Genomic DNA, 19,495 nt, shown 5'->3' with positions numbered 1-19,495 from the left:
GCTGTCGCAACGCCGCCAGGTTACACCTCTGACACAACAATGCAACCAAATGCATGCACCTTCCAATCTATCAATCATAATCTCATGCATCAATGTGCTTAAGGTAAACTTAGAAATCTGTTTCAGGAATTATCCCAGCCACATCTCTCAGTCAACATGACTCAGTCAACATCTGGAAGTCTTTAGTGAAGACTTTGGATTTTTTACATAAAAACTGCCTGCAAGTTTGGGATGGTATTTCCCTTCTCTTCTTACTGTTTGACATACATCTTGATCAATTTTACAGAGCCAAATTCATTCCAACTGCTTTCCTAATGTCTAAAAGTTGAGCTTGCAGGTTTTCTCATAAAAAAGGAGATGGAGACAGGCCGAGACAGAAAACAGAGAGAAGGGAACTAGCCAGACCACATTCTTTCTGTCTGCTTTTCTAACTTCGTTCACACAGCTCACTCTGCTCTCTGTACAAACAGGTGGCGCTGTGCTGACTTTTATTGACTTTAGATGACCAAAGGGTTTGACCATCACAGCCCAAGTTCAACGAGGAGTCAGAGTATTTGATGTTAAACTGAAAAGTAATTTGGCAGCAAGAATGTAGCAGCCTGCCTGCCTCATTACAGTTCATACCAAGGAATATGTGGGCTTTGCACCAAGATATCAACCTCATGACCAAAGTTATGAGTTCATAAAGATGTGACTAATAATCTTTATTATTTCACATCAGATTTTTTGATGTGAATCAAAAAATTCACATCTTCTTATTTTGTGAAGAGACAAAATTTTCTTATTTTGTGAAGAGACAAAATTAAAGATTAAAATTATGTTTTTAAGATTCTGTCTGACTTTTATGAATTCAGTGTCTTGAAGAACAGGATACTGACAGCAATGACCACTGATGTTTGCAGAGCTCAAGTGTCATATTTGTCTTGTAAACAGTAACCTGGCCCTAGGATGAGTTAAAACGTGTCAATATGGCAGGGCGTGTTTCAGAAGTAAGTGCAAAGGTGGGAAATTTGATTCAGACAATGTTTCACAATGACCTGCTGACGACTAGGTTCATTTAGTTTGTGAATCTCTACAGTGTATTACAGCCCATCATAAAACAGACAGAATGTAACCAATAAAACATTCTGACTATTTTATTGATTAGAATAAAATCAATCATCCATCCAGAATTTATTTAATCTGGATGGATATTAATCCATAAATTTGGGCAAATTTCTGAATTAAGTTTAAAAACTGAAAGGAGCCTAAAGCAAATCTCAAATAGTTTAGTTGTACCAACTCAACTAAATTTGTGAAACTCAAACCAAACATTCTGATAATTTTTTCTTTTCTTTCCTGACAGCACTAACATCAAAGTGTTAGTGCTAATCTAATCAAATTCACTTTAATTTGTGTTCCAAAAATTCTACACTTTATACACAGCAAATGACAATTCCTGTTACAAAAATGTCTTCTACAAAAATTCCAATTACAATGTTTAGGTACGACTTGTCAAAAATTGCTACTGCTATGCTTCATTGAGCTGTGAGGCATAATAGAAACATTTCAGTCCTGACTGTGTGTCTACATGCTGGTTGAATGAGACCAACATTTGTGAATAAATGGCACTCAGGATGTCAGCGAATCCCAACAGGGATACCATGATGGGATGCCACCTGCCCAGTAATTTCTGTCAGAAGTTAGTGGGATCATAACAAAATGGAATTATTTGAGAAAAACATCATCTGAGCCATTCAGTGGTAGAAGAAGAAAACCAGGGAGCGGGAGCAGAGGATGCTGCGGTGCCCAGAGGTCAGCAGCGACGGAGCTCCAAACTTCATGTGCTGTTCAGATTAATAGTGAATTGACAGTTTCAATGATCAAGTGCAATGCAAAGTTTTGGATACAATAATGCAGAGCACACTTCCACTGGACTCTAAAGCAATTGAAATGTGTTCTCCATAAGGATAAATCATCATTTTAAAGTAAAGTATATTTGGAATTTTCTTTGAAGATCAAGATCTCAGAATCTGGAGGAAGAAGCACAGAGTCTGTGTTGCTTAGAGTCTAGTGTGAAGCTTCCACAGTCAGGGATGGTTTGGGTCGCCATGTCATCAGCTGGTTCTGGTCCACTGGGCTGGCTTAAGTCCAGAGTCTGTCTGCTGACAAGACTGTATGGAGATACTGATTTTATATTCCTGCAGGAGTTGGTATTGGCAGATACTGCCAAAGGCACCAATAGCTGCTTCATGGAGTTCCTGCTCTTGACTGGCCAATAAAATCCCTTGACCTTTAACCTTGTAGATTCTAGAACATCTCTTGGCTGTTGTCATGAGGAAGATGAAAGGCAGCCAACCGAATGAGGCAGTTCATCACACCTTTGCGTAGCCACAAGCTGATCTCCTCCATGCCGCGGTGCATTAATGCAGCAGGTCATGCAAAAGGAGCCCAAACCAAATACTGAGTGCACAGATTTGGACCTCCATTTCAGAACCCTGATATTCCTGTTTCAAATATCCTTTTGTATGGATCTCAAGGCATAAGCAATAAATAAAATTTGAAAATGCTTCAAATTTATGTGTAATGTCATGAATTTGAACTTTTTTCAACACTATTATTAGATCATCTCAGTTGCCTTTCTTGCCCTCCAGGTGGCGCTCTTACCTCCAATTCTAGGCTCATTCTGCAGTCATACAGTTAGGGCCAGAAATATTTGGACAGTAACACAATATTTGTGAGTCGGGCTCTGCATGCCACCGCATTGGATTTGAAATGAAACCTCTACAACAGAATTCAAGTGCAGATTGTAACGTTTAATTTAAAGGGTTGAACAAAAATATGTGATAGAAAATGTAGGAATTGTACACATTTGTTTACAAACACTCCACATTTTAGGAGCTCAAAAGTAATTGGACATATAAACATAACCCAAACAAAAAAGTTTTTTCTCAATATTTTGTTGCGAATCCTTTGGAGGCAATCACTGCCTTAAGTCTGGAACCCATGGACATCACCAAACGCTGGGTTTCCTCCTTCTTAATGCTTTGCCAGGCCTCTACAGCCGCAGCCTTCAGGTCTTGCTTGTTAGTGGGTCTTTCCGTCTGAAGTCTGGATTTGAGCAAGTGAAATGCATGCTCAATTGGGTTAAGATCTGGTGATTGACTTGACCATTGCAGAATATTCCACCTTTTTGCTCTCATGAACTCCTGGGTAGCTTTGGCTGTATGCTTGGGGTCATTATCCATCTGTACTGTGAAGCGTCGTCCGATCAACTTTGCAGCATTTGGCTGAATCTGGGCTGACAGTATATCCCGGTACACTTCAGAATTCATCCGGCTACTCTTGTCTGCTGTTATGTCATCAATAAACACAAGTGACCCAGTGCCATTGAAAGCCATGCATGCCCATGCCATCACGTTGCCTCCACCATGTTTTACAGAGGATGTGGTGTGCCTTGGATCATGTGCCGTTTCCTTTCTTCTCCAAACTTTTTTCTTCCCATCATCAACACACTGGTACAGGTTGATCAAGATCAACCTGTACCAACAGGTTGATCTTTGTCTCATCTGTCCATAGAATACTTTTCCAGAACTGGGCTGGCTTCTTGAGGTGTTTTTGGGCAAATTTAACTCTGGCCTGTCTATTTTTGGAATTGATGAATGGTTTGCATCTACATGTGAACCCTTTGTATTTGCTTTCATGGAGTCTTCTCTTTACTGTTGACTTAGAGACAGATACACCTACTTCCCTGAGAGTGTTCTGGACTTCAGTTGATGTTGTGAACGGGTTCTTCTTCACCAAAGAAAGTATGCGGCGATCATCCACCACTGTTGTCTTCCGTGGACGCCCAGGCCTTTTTGAGTTCCCAAGCTCACCAGTCAATTCCTTTTCCTCAGAATGTACCAGACTGTTGATTTTGCTACTCCAAGCATGTCTGCTATCTCTCTGATGGATTTTTTCCTTTTTTTCAGCCTCAGGATGTTCTGCTTCACCTCAATTGAGAGCTCCTTTGACCGCATGTTGTCTGGTCACAGCAACAGCTTCCAAATGCAAAACCACACACCTGGAAACAACCCCAGACCTTTTAACTACTTACTTGATTACAGGTTAACGAGGGAAAGGCCTTTTGAGTTACTTGCAGCCTTTAGAGTCCATTGTCCAATTACTTTTGGTCCCTTGAAAAAGAGGAGGCTCTGCATTACAGAGCTATGATTCCTAAACCCTTTCTCCGATTTGGATGTGGAAACTCTCATATTGCAGCTGGGAGTGTGCACTTTCAGCCCATATTATATATAAATTGTATTTCTGAACTATTTTTGTCAACAGCTAAAATAACAAAACCTGTGTCACTGTCCAAATATTTCTGGCCCTAACTGTATATGCCAGCACCAGCCTCAGTCTATTTATGAGCAGCTATCACTCCGTGTTGTTTCATTTGAGTGTTTTAGTGTTTATTTGAAGCTTTGTTGGATCTCTGTGCTCACCTTTCTTTTGTCAAGATTACATTAACTGTTTATTCATCTCAGTGTGTTGAGGAGTGTGTGGAGTACATTTTATTCTCCATTTCCAAATATTTTTAAGGCCAAAAGTTTTGTTGGAAACAGATGTTTTGTTTGTGGCTTCAGATTTTTATATTTATGAGAGACACTATTTGTTTTACACGCGTTTTTATTGGCAAATACACGAATCGCAAAAAGTCAGTTTTTACATTGTTGATAGGTCTTCATTTTAACTTGCTGTTCTTTACTGGATTTCAGCCTGTAAAGTAAAGTCCTGTTTGGTGATGACCAGGTCTTCTAGTTGGACTAGATCATCGTTTACTGGGTTCTACTTATCTAGATGCTTTTTGAACTGACTGCATTTCTCTGAGAAGCTAAGATGATCTATGAGCTTCTTTACTCATATATCTCAAAATGCTACTTCATCATCATCCAACTGGAACACATACAGATGATGACTGCCTTTTTGGAAGAAGTTAGTTTTAGAAATTTTGGTGTCGCTCTTATGTATCGCAGCATGTTTGGGGAGATTTATCAATAAGCCCATTTCTTTAGATGAGAACCAATCCTACATGTGGGTTATAGCTGGACCAGGGGTAGGGATTTATTTTGTTTTCATTTATTGTCGTTAAATTTCTTGTCGTGATAGGAATGTTAAATTTTATTATTTTCTCCTCTGATCTTTGAACTGTAGATAAAATCAGTAAAGTTTGTATGTGCAGTTCAATAAAATAACTCACCCTTCTTTATGAATGTAACATTCCTATTTCAAATAGGAATGTTTTTCAAGAGCAGCGTTTCTGTTTTTGTTGCTATGAATGCTGTGCCATGCAGTCACCTAAAGAAGATGTAATCAGTAGTTTATTATCACAGAAGTAATACAAAATATTGTGATAAAATTCTACCACCCCTAATCTGGATTGCTTACCACAAGAACAGATCATCTAAAAACAATCATCTGGATTTATGATTGAGATAAATCCAGATTTATGCATTTGGATTAGCTGCAGCTGCAAATCCCTGTAATTTCTGCAGAATTTTAGACTGTTTAGGGTTTTCTTGGACAATGTGATTTCTTGCTGCAAATAAACTTTAAGACAGACAGTGGAGGCCGATGTGCTCACATTAAAAGCTGAGCAAACTCTGCAATGGTGGGAGGACTAGCCTGTAACTTCAGCAGTCCTCAGTAAACAGTGAGTAATAATGTACACTTGCTTCACAATAAGAGCATGAGAACGAATCAATAAGCACTTTAACATTCTGCACAATAACAAAATAATGTTTTTTTTTCTACCACAAAACATGAAGCCACAAAGTTTGCAAAACAAAACTTTCAGCCATGAGTGTAGATCACCCAATGAGAACTTTATTTTGGAATTAAAATGGTTCTGGAGTTAAATTACATTCACCTCAGTTTTAGTTGAGAAAAAAATGACTGCAACCCTGTTTGTAATTCACACAGAGCTGTTCTAAAGGAACTTCTCTAAAAGCAGCCTTTTGTCACTTTGGTGAATTTGAACAATGAGAAAAAAATCTTAGTTAAGCTCAAAATTATTCATACTTTGAAAAGATTTAGGTTTAAACAAATTCAAGTAGTTAAATTAGTTTCATTTTACCCTCAAGCTTCTGTTGTTTGAAAGCAATTGTGTTTTTGAATGATGGAGTGCTGTCTGGAATCTGACAGAGAATCTGTAGAGGGAGTGAATAATTAGGGTGATGGTGCAGAGCTTCAAAGACTTGGCATTCAGATAAATTGCAACAATATTAGTGTTAATATGCAAACAACTAATTAGCATATATAAGAAGGGTTTCATTGCTGTCATGCCAGTAAAAAAGTTTTTTCTGAATAATTTTTGAGTGGTATATATGATATCCAACATTATAAAAATTTATGCTGCCTTCACATTTTTTTCATCTCCTCTGAGAATGCAATCATAAAATGCCTGTTTTATGTACAATTAGACAGATTTTTGAGACAAATAAAAACTGTTAATTATGGTTAATAATTTAGAGCTCAACTACATACAAAGTACAGCTGGAGTAGTTAAAACACAAATATGCTGACTCAGAACTTGTTTTCTTTGTTCATACCAGAGATGCTGGTAAAAACATCATTTTTATTCAAACAGAGACCAATGGCAGCAGCACCACAGGAGCCACCAGATGATGATGAGGAGGAGGAGGGAGGAGGAAGATCCGGAGCTTGCCCGGGTTAAGATTCAGTTAGCTGAAATGCAAAAAGTGTTCAACCATGAAAACTTGATGTAGCTCATCAGAACAGAATGAAGAAAAGCTTTAGTCCAGATTTTGTGGTGTTCTTGGTGTCCAGCAGTTCTGCTTTTATCTATATTAAGAAGAAATTGTATTTTTCATTGATGTTCTAACTACTTAAATCTAAAACACATGGTTTCAATCATATTTTTCTAAAAGTAAACAGACTATTGTGAAAGTAGTCAATTTAGGCTATCATCCTAGCCTATGCTGCTTTTACATTTTTTTCATCTCCTCTGAGAATGCAATCATAAAATGCCGTCTTTTTTGCAAGAAAAAAAGACGGTTTCCAATTCTGCCTTGTATCTAAATCAAAAGCTGCAATAACACAAGACTGCTGGGCCTGATGACCTCACACAGGTCAGCACTTACATAGAGGTCATGTCATTGAGGGCGTGGTCCAGCTCCTCACTGATGGCTTTGTACTTGAGCTTCTGAGCATAAAGCTCATCTGTATGTGCACACAGAACAAACAATGTGTGGAAAGATGAAAACTGAACAGAGGAATAGAAACAAACAAGACAGACAAAAAAATAGAAATCCTCAGGAAACGACACCAGGATTTGGGTTTTGTTTCAACACTGAGCGCCTGTGGCTCAGTGGGAGACAAGCAATCAGAAGTTTGTAGGTTCAATGCCAGTTTTCTTGTGCCCTGCCCCCTGTGTTGCAGTGTGACCTGCTTTTGTACTGCATAGATCCAGTTCCTTTAGCATTCTTGTCTTCGTTGTCATTACATGAGCTTCTTTCTAACATGAAAGGTCAAGCAAAAATCTGAAGCTGTCACCCTGCAGTGATGTTGAGTCTGTCTCCTTCTAAAAGACTTTCCTTACAACCCCGCTCTATCAATCACAAATCATAAACACGTTTTTCACATTCGCTACAGAAATGCAAAATGAATGCTTTTATAAGATCTACATGTTTTTACAACATGTGCAGCATTAGTGTCTTTTTGGTTGTTGCAATTCTATGAATGATTGCGATGAGGAAATGATAAAACAAAGTTAAATTTAGTTAAATCTAATGAAATGTAAATATTTGTTGAAGACCTGCATTGTGATGCAGTTCGGCTTCAAATAGAGCCTAATAGACGATTGTGCTGGATTTGAGACAAACCTACACTTATGTTTATTATTCTGTAATTAGCAATTAGTTCACAAGTGTTCTACGCTTCTATTTTTCAGTCTGCATATAATTTTTTTTTAATTAAAGGAAAAAGAAAAATATAGTAATTAAAGGATTCACATCAATGAGCCACTGACTATGGGACACTGGTCAGTTTTCAGCTCAAGGGTTAGGAGAAGATTCAATTACAAATTTTGTTGATGTCTATATCTATGATATAAAACCTTAAACCAGACTGCGGAGAATAGAATGCTGGTATGACATTTTGGATTAGTATAATTTATACTATAATAATAATTAATAAAAATGTAATGATAACAATTTTATATATAATGCCCTTTAAATATCAAATTCAAATGTGACACGGTACATTCACTCTGATGATGGTCTACTGATGTGGGATACAAAGGTCAAGGGCAGGCCAGGAACAGACCCGGTAATCCACCAGATTACCAAAGAGCCAGCGTCATTTATAAGATCCTTTCATAAAATGATGCATTTGGGGTTAAATGTGATTTTATTGATGTCTACGGCCTGTACGGCCAATCTTCAACCAAGCATTACGGGACCAAATAAATGAGAATCAGCGTTTGGTTCTGTTACTGCATCAGAACCACTTGTAGATGGTTCTAATGCCATACATTTGTCATACATTAAAATAGCTGTATGTCAGGCTCTGCTGTTTTAATGTATTGTAGCAGCCAAAGTAGTGGGCGAAGGCAACGAGTCATGAGACACTTTCTCATGATGTCATTGTGTTCAACTTCGGGGTTTACAGTTCATGGAGTTACTGTCATTTGCTATGGAAACACAATGTACTCTAGTTTGTATTTCTGCTTGACGCAGCATCACCATGACCTCAAGAACCAGACCTTGGATACAGAGTCGACTCTTTAAGCCAGATTAGGTCACGCAGCCTCAGAGGAAGTGTGAGCTCGACATGAACCAGGTGTGTTATCAATACACCTCCAAGGCATCCAGGTTTTTCAGACATGGAAAATGACGGTTGGAAGAGGGAAGTTTGGTTTTCCTGCAGGGCTCATTATCCATTATTACTCATTTTTGAAACTTGGAAGACTATAGGTGATACATGTACCATGTAGAGAAACTACTGATGCAATGGGAAGCTATTTACCTCTGTTGAACAGGATGCAGAAGACCATAAGAAATCTCCCTCAGTAATCTGTGATGCTGTTGTCAAGTTTTTGTTATATCAGAAACTGAAGTGGAAGGAGGTGGAAACTGGAATAGATAATCCAATTCACCAATAAGTGCTTCTTAGTTCTGCGCAAGCTTAATCAGAAATCTTGCTTCAACAATGTTTTGTTTGTAAATTCAGTATCAGAAAGCAGATTGTTGAGAAACACTGCAGACTTCCTGGCAGACTTGCTTGTTCAAGTCATCTTAAATAATACACATGGTGGTGAATTTAAGAGACAATTCTCTACCTTCTAGATCATCAATAGTCTTCTCCAGCTTGGCTACAGATCTTTCAGCAAACTCAGCTCTCGTCTCAGCCTGAGAACAGAATGAAAGAAACATCTGATCACAAAATATCTGAGATAAATCCTTTGTGAGAGAAACAAAAACCTGAACATGTAATGATGACTTGTGAAACATATTTTGGATTAAAAACAAAGCAAAATTATTTGATGATGAAAACTCAGTCTTCATGCTCACCTCTTTCAGCTTGTCAGTCAGGATCTTGATTTCTTCCTCATATTTGTCCTCTTTTTGAGAATACTGTGAAGGGAGAGCAGCACTGTCATCTTGAGCTCTACTTTTCTATCCCTCGAGATCCACCACTGGTTCTAGACTGGAACTGTTAGATTATAGACTGATAGATTATAGAGTACATATTATTCTTTTAGACATGAACTCTGATCTTGTCCTGATAGGACACTGGGAGAAATCTACTGCATCAGTGGTTTCCAGAGTCAGGCTGAGGTGCTCTTCAGAAATCACACTACGACACAAGTAAGTGTGGTAAAATAAAAAGCATCTTAATGCTGGAAATATTTCAACAATTACAATTATACTTCATATTCATGATGTTTGTGATGCTATTATTCCCTCTGTTGGATTACGTCTTGTTAATATGTAAGCAATAGTTTGGAGATACAGTACAACATGTTATAATGACTGTGTGAGCAAAATTTGCCCAATGGGTCCATGGGTAGAACATGTAATCACTTTCAAGACAAATGAAAGTGATTATACTAATGCTTTGATCATTATGTTGATCAAATTTCCTAAATTTGGTTTATATCAGTACATATGAACTATGGAGCAAGAATCAGAAAAACATCAACCAAATACTTGCTCACGGTGAATTCTGTGGAGAACATTCTAGCCATTTGGACTGTATTTGTGCGATTGACAATCAGATTTGAGTTCACAGCTAATGCTTCTGCAGCTCATGCTGCTGTCCCACCTTCTCAGCTTGTGCCTCCAGAGACTTAAGGTTGTTGGTGACATTCTTCAGTTCCTCCTCCAGCTCTGCACATTTTCTGGTTTTGATGAATGAGGACATAATGTTAGTGAAGGCAACAGTTTGATCAGTCACTGATATTGTTAGAAGTACTTTAAGGTGTTAACATTTAGTCCCTATGCCATGGCAACAACCTTGAAAAGGAAAATGCTCTTAGCTGTAGCTTTAGCTTTGCTGATAAAATGGCTTCCAGACATGAAGAAAAAAGAGAAGAAACTACCTAAACAAATCAGTGTCAGTGTCAGGTATCTGTTTAATGACAGACAGTGAAGCTAGAGGCTATGTATCTTTCAAGTTAGTCAGGAAATGGTCTCTCAGGGCATGCTTTAGTCTGAACAGGAGCTTATTCTGGGAATGTCAGAGCTTTGCTGAACTTTACTACAGTTAAAAATACTCAGGAGGTGAAGACAAGATCTATGAAAAACACATATGACTGTTTTAGAGTACATATTATTCTTTTAGACATGAATAATATGTATAAAGACAAGATCTATGTCTTTATACATATTTATATATGTATAAACCATTTTAATGCACATCACATGACTCACACTCAACAAACTCATAAGAAAGACAGAGTCAGTTGTGGGGATGCAGCTGACTCCATTGGAGGAGGAGCAGCAAGACCACAAAATATCTCAAATCCCACCTGGTAAAGATGAACTGTTGCACCATTATTGAACCTGCTATAGCTAAAACCACAGAAACCATAAAAAACCTCCTCCACAAATTTCCACCACGTGTGAGGACATGTGCAGAGGTTTGGTGCAGGTCACGTGACTGCGCCATTTCTGTGTGTTAACAGAAGTTAGCTGATGGTATCAGGTATCTGATTTTAATGCCAATAAGTCTCCTCTGGCCTGGGAATGCTTTGGGATATCCTAGAATATGGTGAAAAATATTTCCAGTAGGAGGATGTCTGGGTTTCCTAAACCTTTTACCTCCATTACCAAAACTGGGGTTTTTGTTATGTGACTGATTTTGACAAGACAGCAATGCAACCAAAACCATTAGCTGTTCCCTGCATTACCTGATGTATTTTCACTGGATATGATTCTGAATGTCATAAGCAAAAGGTCAAGACTACATCAGTCTCCGCTGGCTGATCTCTGGTCTGAAGTATCCTGAATGTTTTTGAATAAATGAATTACTTGCTAACCAAATGTGTGTGTCACCTGCATGAAGTGCTGCATTAATGGTAATATTTCCTGCGTATTATAGTGGGACACTCACGCCTCAGCCAGTTCTGCTCTCTCCTCGGTCCGTTCCAACTCTCCTTCTACGATCACCAGCTTACGAGCCACCTAGAAAAACGCAAGTACAGAGTTAGCTTGTTTTACAGGAAACTTTCAAACACAATACACTCACTCAGTTAAGCACCAAGTCAAACACACAAAAGGAGTGGCTAACCATAGCATGAAAATGTAATTACTTAAATTTCCAAGCAGCTTTGGCCTTTGTTTAGGCCAAACAGAATGACAGACAATGTTGACACACTGTAAACAGCTAGTCAGTACGGTCAGCTATGTTCACCAGACACAGGTGAAGCTTAATACTCCAGGTCTCATTATACATGTGAGGATTTCTGAATATTAAAACAACACCAACATGTCTTTCTGTCACTTGTCGATTATAATAAAGCGCTAATTGAAAGAAAATTCAGAAAAACATCCCTCAGTCACACTGCAGTCGTAGAATCACCTCCTCGTATTTGCGATCAGCTTCTTCAGCAATGTGTTTGGCTTCCTTCAGCTGGATCTCCTGGAGTTCCATCTTCTCTTCATCCTTTAGGGCCCTGTTCTCAATCACCTTCATGCCTCTGTGCAGAGAAACAGTCAGTCATTTCTTCTTCATTACAAACAATTGTCAACGTATTTAAAAAAAAAAAATCTTCCTTAAAAACAGCTGTTGGTTCTTCACAGTCCTAGCTTATGAGCCAGAGTTCAGGCTGGTAGTCAGTTCTTTTGCACCTTTCCATATATTGTTCCCGTACGATTTGTGGTGGTTTGAGGAGATTTCTGCACGTCACTGCAAACTTAGTGAATTTCAAGCCCAAAAATGAAGCAACTGACAAAGAAAAAATTTTAAGACAGAAATTAGGAATTCAACAAGAGACAAGATAACATGACCTCTGAACTCTGATCCTATAGACACAGAGTTGCTGACTTCATAAGTACAATAATTAGAAAATGATGCTTTAATTAATCTTGGGCTTTCACCTAAAGATTTTCTGAATGGATCCATGGTACATGTTTATTTTTGAGTTAGGGATGAAAAGTTACAACTTTTATCATTAAAAATGGTGTGATAAGAAATTAATTGACAATGTTTTCAAATCTCAAATAACTACAGTCCAGCTTTGCTTTGTGAATTATTTTTGTTTGTTGTTGGTTTTAAAATATTTGTACATTTCTTACAACTTCTGTATACAACTTAGATGAAACTTAAAGAAAATATTTATTGTAAATGATGTACAGAAGTAAACTGTTTTATGAAGGGTGTGTTATTTCTAGATTACAGTTTGTGAGACTCTTGCTGTAAGCACCACTATCGTTTCATACATTTATAATACTGTTATTGCAATAATTACCACAAAATATTCTGAAAACACAACTCCATATGGCCCCTCGTTAGTGTGAACCCACAGGCTGACCGAACCAAGCACCTGCTTAAAATGAAAAAGATTCAAGTTCTACAGACAAGAGTTTGAATTTAGAGAAACGTGATCTGCTGTCTTCAACAGCAGATCTGTTCTGTTTTTGCAGTTGAAAGGTGTGGCCTCCATATATGTTGCTTGTTTTTTTTTCTACCAAACCCTATAGATTTATTTATGATAGAACTGGATCTGATGAATTTGGAATGAAGACGTCGAACGTCTTGATGGGTTTATGAGCCACTTTCTACCACCCAGATCACATGGTCTAGGGTCTACATGGTTGGTAAATTTATAATAAAGCTTGGTCGGTAAATTTATAGGTCTACCCCATCAGTCTGTCTTTTATGGAACAAATAGAGTTGGACAGTGAATTTGGCTATTTCAGTTATCTAAGTTTTTTTTTTTTATCTTTTATTGTTTTCGACAGCATTAATCAACCTTGGCTCTTTGTCATATTTAGTTTTATTGTTATCAACTTTTGTTTCATTCGATATGCACATTTGTTATGGCTTTTGTCCAAGAAATATCAGAATATGTACATAGCAAAGGAGTTGTAGGTAATGGAGAAGTTGCTGTAGCTGATCAGGATACACTGTTGATAAAAATATAAAAATATGGCACTGAGGTTTTAAAGAACCACTTAGTCGAATGTTTGAATGTTGATCAATTTATCTGAAGAAAAACCCCTGCTACAATAAAAAGACTGAAATATTAATATTAATACGCAATTACTGTTACTATTTATATTGTTTCTATTTATATTTTTAATGATTTTTTTCCACTTTTGAATGCCAACCTTCTGTAGCTCCCTGTCAATAATTGGTTGCCCAGTGGATTGAAAATTCTTTGGTTTTCTGTTGCTTTTGCTTGACCCCTCTGACTGAATTCATTTATGGACACACTGATGTTTGATATGACATCCATACTGGGTGAAATATATCATTTGATCACAACTGATTCAATTTTTCCACTACCCAGCATTAGTTTGGACTGTCTGTTGGAAGTTTTTCCTCTCTACTGTTGTTACGTGCATGCTCAGAATGAGATTGCTGTAAAGTCAACAACACAACACAAGCTAGCGATTGTTGCTACGTGTTTGTCTATGAGGAGTGAATGATGCAATCTACTGAGTTTCCTGAGAAACTTTTCAAACTACTCTGTATAATTAACTGAGTTTACTACACTGTCTGAAAACTAGAATCCACTGGAAAGTTTCTGACTGATTTGAAATGATTTTTTTTTGGTAAGTGACTTGAGATGACATTTGTTGTGAATTGAACTATGAGAACTGTCTGCCACAATAATTGAAATACAACTCTTGTATTTCTTCCTCATACATAAGCAAAGGGGGCGGGGTTGTTGCAAGCCCAGTGAAAAGTCACCTCTCGCTCTCATCAGCGGCTTTTTCAGCTTCTTCCAGTTTCTGCAGGGCTGTTGCCAGTCTCTCCTGCGCTCGGTCCAACTCCTCCTCCACAAGCTGGATGCGTCTGTTCAGGGAAGCCACCTCTGCCTCGGCCTGCGTCCAGACAAACATGGTGTGCATTCATTCAAACATGAAACATTTCTGACACGGTTTTAGTTTTGAAACCTAGATTTAAAATCTGGATCCCTTCGTGACAAGTGGAGTTGTAGTTTCTGTTGTAGCTTTAGTCATACAAACAACAACAACAACAATAATAATAATAATAGTAATAATAATACAAATTTATAAAACATTTAACCAAAAACTATCTGAAGTAAATGGCAAGATATTGGAAAAAATAATTGAGACAATTATTGATATAAAAATTGCTTGCTTCCCCATTTCCTGTGAAAGAACTGTGAACTTGTTAGCTAAGCAGTCTGAACTGGGCATCATGCTCTGCAGGTATTTGCCTGGGTGACAGCTGTTTCGTCTATATAGAGACGCTGACAAATTGTTCAGTAGTGAGTCAGGATTCATTTAGTCACAGAAGAACAGAGTCCTGAAGTGAAAACATTTTCATTTCTTTTCTGCTTTTGATTAAACATATATAACAGAGTGAAGAAACAAGAATGACCCATTGACCTGTTTGTGGCTGAATAGGGCTCCACTGAGAGCACACAGTGTCAGAGAACTGTTAAGAATACTTAAAGTAATGCAGAAACAAATCCTCTGAGATAATTATTTTTCTCTTTGAACCAACAGAGCAACAAAAAATGAGTATGATAATATTTGCCTCAATAAAGAGGGTAGTAGTTGCTGAACAGTGACCTGGGAGTCATGGGTAGAGCCCCAAAAATGGACATGAGCCATTGTCAAGGCTGAGCAGGTGACATCAGAGTCAAAATAGGAGCCTGAATCCTCCCAACAGCTGTGAGCGTTCCATTCAGGGCACCATGAGAATGGAATGCGACAGAGAGAAAAGAAAGCAGATGGAGCTCAGTTTGCACTGAACGCATTGAAGGTTGCACACAGCGAGGTCCTCAAATGCACGTTGACATGAAAACTGAAAGAAAATAAGATTAAACAACTGATGATGTTCCAAATTCCCAGGACTATCTGTCACTGCATGACTCAGAGCTTCAGCCTACATCTCACTAAATCAATAGAGCCAGTTCAGTTCTCCACTCTGCACCTCACATCCAACATTAAACACAGTTAAAGTTGCTTCATTAGAATAATAAAATACCTATTCCTTCTAAAGGAAAAAGAGTTGTCACTCTTAGTTTTATGGCATGAAGTACAGTAAAGTGTCTGTCCCCTTACAGTTGTTCTTTATCCAGGCAGAATTCCAAACTGGAGGTCATAGTCAATGTAACTACTGCTACACGACACAGTGTAAATAAGCATTATGCTACTGAAGTCACTAAGACTTAATGACCCCAAATCTTTAATTTCAGAGTCATTAATGACTCTGAAATTAACCAAGATATCTTGTGACGTAGTGCCTTGTTGTACTTTGCGCTGTGATGTGTTTTGGATTTGTCTAAACTATTGTAAATTGCATATTTAATCTCCATTACACTTATTCAACTTAATGAACAAGCAAAAATACTTTTTCTTGAGTTAACTGAAACCAGGTACACATTTCATTTCTTCAGGTCAAAGAAGAGAAAATGTCCTCTGAACATGTCTGCGTCTGTGTAGCATGGCTTCGCGTTCAGAGGTGTGTCACTCACATCAGCAGCCTTTTTGTCAGCAACCTCTAGCTTCTCCTGGGCGTCCTTCAGGGCTTCTGAATATTTATCCAGCTCATCTTCCGTCCCCTTCAGCTTCTTTTGCATCTGCAGAAGTTCGTCTTCATGCTGGTGGAGTAAAAGACAGCAAAGGATCAGAAGCACTGCAACCATGTACAAAATTATATCTACAAACATTTTAAACTAAAAGTACATTTATTGATTTCTGTTTAAAAATCCCTATGGCCCTTGTAAGGGAACAAACCTGATTCCACCCAATGGCCACTTGAAGGAAGGGTATTAAATATAATACACTTATATTTAATATATATTTACAATTAATCTGCATTAGATTTTTTTTAAGTAAACATTTTTTGTTCTTATCTTAATTGTCACTAAACCAGTTCCAACCGGATTTATTTCTACTTAACCATAAGTTTTAGCCTCCATTGGAGCCATTTTGTTGTCTGTGAGTCGTGATTAGGTTTGTTACTATCAAAAAAAATAAGATATTTTTTTCCCAGTACGAAGATAAAAGCAGACATAAATCTACATTTCTGAAGACAGATTGGTCATCTTCTGAAACTGTAGGCAGACCAACTCCAGGTGAAAATTTCAGGTCTGTCAGAAAATTTAAAAAGACAGATCCAAAAATGTTGTGGTTACTGACTGTTCCTGATGGGCCCAAAGAAGCAGTGCTGTTTTTGGTTCAGTAGTTTAGGACTAAGGTGTGAACTGGTACTCGTTATGTTTAGGGCAGCTGTCATTCCTAGGCTGTAGGAATGAAGGAAAAATGAATGGAAGTCAATACAAAGTGCCTGTGAAGATTGAAAGACTGGGTGTGTGTGCGTGTGTGTTTGTGTGCGTGTGTGTGTTTGTGTGTGTGTGTGTTTGTGTGCGCGTGTGTGTTTGTGTGCGTGTGTGTGTTTGTGTGTGTGTGTGTTTGTGTGCGCGTGTGTGTTTGTGTGCGTGTGTGTTTGTGTGTGTGTGTGTTTGTGTGCGCGTGTGTTTGTGTGCATGTGTGTTTGTGTGCGCGTGTGTGTTTGTGTGTGTTTGTGTGTGTGTGTGTGTGTTTGTGTGCGCGTGTGTGTTTGTGTGTGTGTTTGTGTGCGCGTGTGTGTTTGTGTGTGTGTGTGTTTGTGTGCGCGTGTGTGTTTGTGTGCGTGTGTTTGTGCGCGTGTGTGTTTGTGCGCGTGTGTGTTTGTGTGCGTGTGTGTGTTTGTGTGCGCGTGTGTGTTTGTGTGCGCGTGTGTGTTTGTGTGTGTTTGTGTGCATGTGTGTTTGTGTGCGCGTGTGTGTGTTCCATGACAGACCTGTTTGCTCCTTTCCTCGGCTCCTTTCTTGTCTGCCTCAGCTTGCTCAGCCCGGTCCAATGCGTTCTCCTTGTCCAGCTTCAGCATAAGCATCTTTTTTTTGATGGCTTCCATGTTTTCTGTTGGGGGATGTTTGCAGACTGAAAAAGACCAAAGATAAAGACAGATTTCTGCAGGGTGTGGACCTGGTGGTCTGGCAAACTGGAGGATAAACCAAACGCTAAGATAATAGCAGCTCATTTATATGACAGACACTGAGACCCTCCCATTGCAAAGCCCCTCCACCTTCTCATTGGCCTATAACAAGAGACAACAGTTGGAAGTCTATAGTTGTCTCTCTGTGTGACGGGATCAGTGAGAAGCAGTTCATTAAGTTTGGATGTAAACCATGTATGGCTAAAATTAGGCTGAAAACACAGAAAAAAATTAGGTTAGAATGTTCATGTTCAAAATCCAATTCATTTACCATTTACATGGCCTCTGAACAGAACCCACACATGAAACATATTCCCACATTACAACCAAAATTCTATTTTATTGCGATTTTATATAATGATACAACAACATATTACTGTGAGGTCCAAGAAAAATGGTGCATAGTTTTATTGTCTTCTGAATAAACCCCTAATAAGCATAGCAGAAAGTAGTTTTCACTTAGGTGGATGGCAGGTCCATCATCTTTCCATTTTCAGCCCTCTCAGCTTGCAGAATATTTTAGAACCTAACTCTGTACTTTGTCAATGCTTTCTCTCTGGTCTGTCTGCTGTGTTCAGACAGACCAGTGGTGCTGTTGGTTTTCCTGGTGTTCCTTATGGATTTATGCAAAGATTAGAAAGTATTCATCAAATAAAGTGTTACTACATTCAATAACACTTTCTTTGACAAGTTGTGAATAAGACTGTCGTGACAATATCATAAACATGACATAAGATCATGAACAGGTGTTTTGTCTTGACATAACATGACATAAATATTTATGACTGTTCATTTATATTTCTGTTTATGAATATTTATGACTATTGTCATAAAGTGTCTTTATGGCACTTTTAATACAAAGTTAATATTATTTGTTATGACAACTTGACATTACCCAAGAAATCGTGATCTGACATAAATTTGTTGTAAAAATATTACTGATTAAACTTTAGCTTTATGTTATTAAAGCTAAAGTTTAATCAGTAATATTTTGTAACAAATTTATCATGATTTATTGGTTAATGTCAAGTTGTCATAACTAAGACATTTTGAATAATGTCAACTTTGTATTAAAAGTTTGATTTACTGAATGACACTTTATGACAAGTCATAAATAATCATGAAGACTTACTCATGTCTTATGTCATGTTTATGACAATGTCATGACAGTTTTATTCCTAACCTATCAAATAAAGTGTTACCAAGTATTCACATTATTTCACTTATTACATATGTTTTCTATGTCATGTTCCAGTTTTATACCTCAAATCTATAAAACTAGTGATAGCAATGTGAAAAGAGTTTGTTTGACACTGACAAATTTATTAAAAATACTTAAAATAATTTTCTGGATACATAAAGGACAGTCGCGATCTGGAATCTATTTGTAACTGCGATCTGCTTTGGACTCACTTACTGATGACAATATAGAAGATCCCAATTCCAGCGTCAACCTACGCCAACTGGTCATCACGGTCTGATCGACGATCCGGATTTCATTGTATTTTGATAACTGTCCTGCAGTTTTGTTCATTTGTTGATAACAATAAATATATTACAAAAAAAAAAAAAAAAACTTAAAATGGTCTGTGACGGACTAGGATGCTGTCCAGGGTTTACGCCATCTCTCACCTGTTGACCTCTGGGGATACACACAGGGCCACATGAGGCTACACTTACAAGCTGACAGACAGTGGATGGGTGAATCATAAAAAATGGTTGCCCACTGATGCTGCGCATACAACCTGATTGACCCTGAGAGAACGCAGAGATGATCTGCAGAAATTTCCCTCAAACTGCTGCATCTCTCTAGTTTCAAGAAGATGTG

The 19,495-nt window shown here is 38.0% G+C and overlaps 1 protein-coding gene across 1 annotated transcript; it reads right to left on the bottom strand.

Annotated features, from left to right (window-relative positions):
* Nucleotides 1-6,553: 6,553 nt before the first annotated feature.
* tpm3 (tropomyosin 3) lies at nt 6,554-17,698 on the bottom strand. The gene is made up of 10 exons (XM_055021945.1): nt 17,473-17,698; nt 16,163-16,288; nt 14,404-14,537; nt 12,067-12,184; nt 11,599-11,669; nt 10,309-10,384; nt 9,555-9,617; nt 9,323-9,392; nt 7,125-7,203; nt 6,554-6,708 (listed from the first exon to the last, which is right to left on the bottom strand). The coding sequence occupies exons 1-10, from the start codon at nt 17,584-17,586 to the stop codon at nt 6,705-6,707; spliced, it is 855 nt and encodes a 284-aa protein (XP_054877920.1). The 5' UTR covers nt 17,587-17,698; the 3' UTR covers nt 6,554-6,704.
* Between the last annotated feature and the right edge of the window lie 1,797 nt (nt 17,699-19,495).

The sequence above is a fragment of the Poeciliopsis prolifica genome, unplaced genomic scaffold, assembly GCF_027474105.1.
Source record: "Poeciliopsis prolifica strain line A6 unplaced genomic scaffold, Auburn_PproV2 SCAFFOLD080, whole genome shotgun sequence".
NCBI classification, from domain to species: domain Eukaryota; kingdom Metazoa; phylum Chordata; class Actinopteri; order Cyprinodontiformes; family Poeciliidae; genus Poeciliopsis; species Poeciliopsis prolifica.
This window is presented reverse-complemented; position numbering and strand designations above follow the sequence as displayed.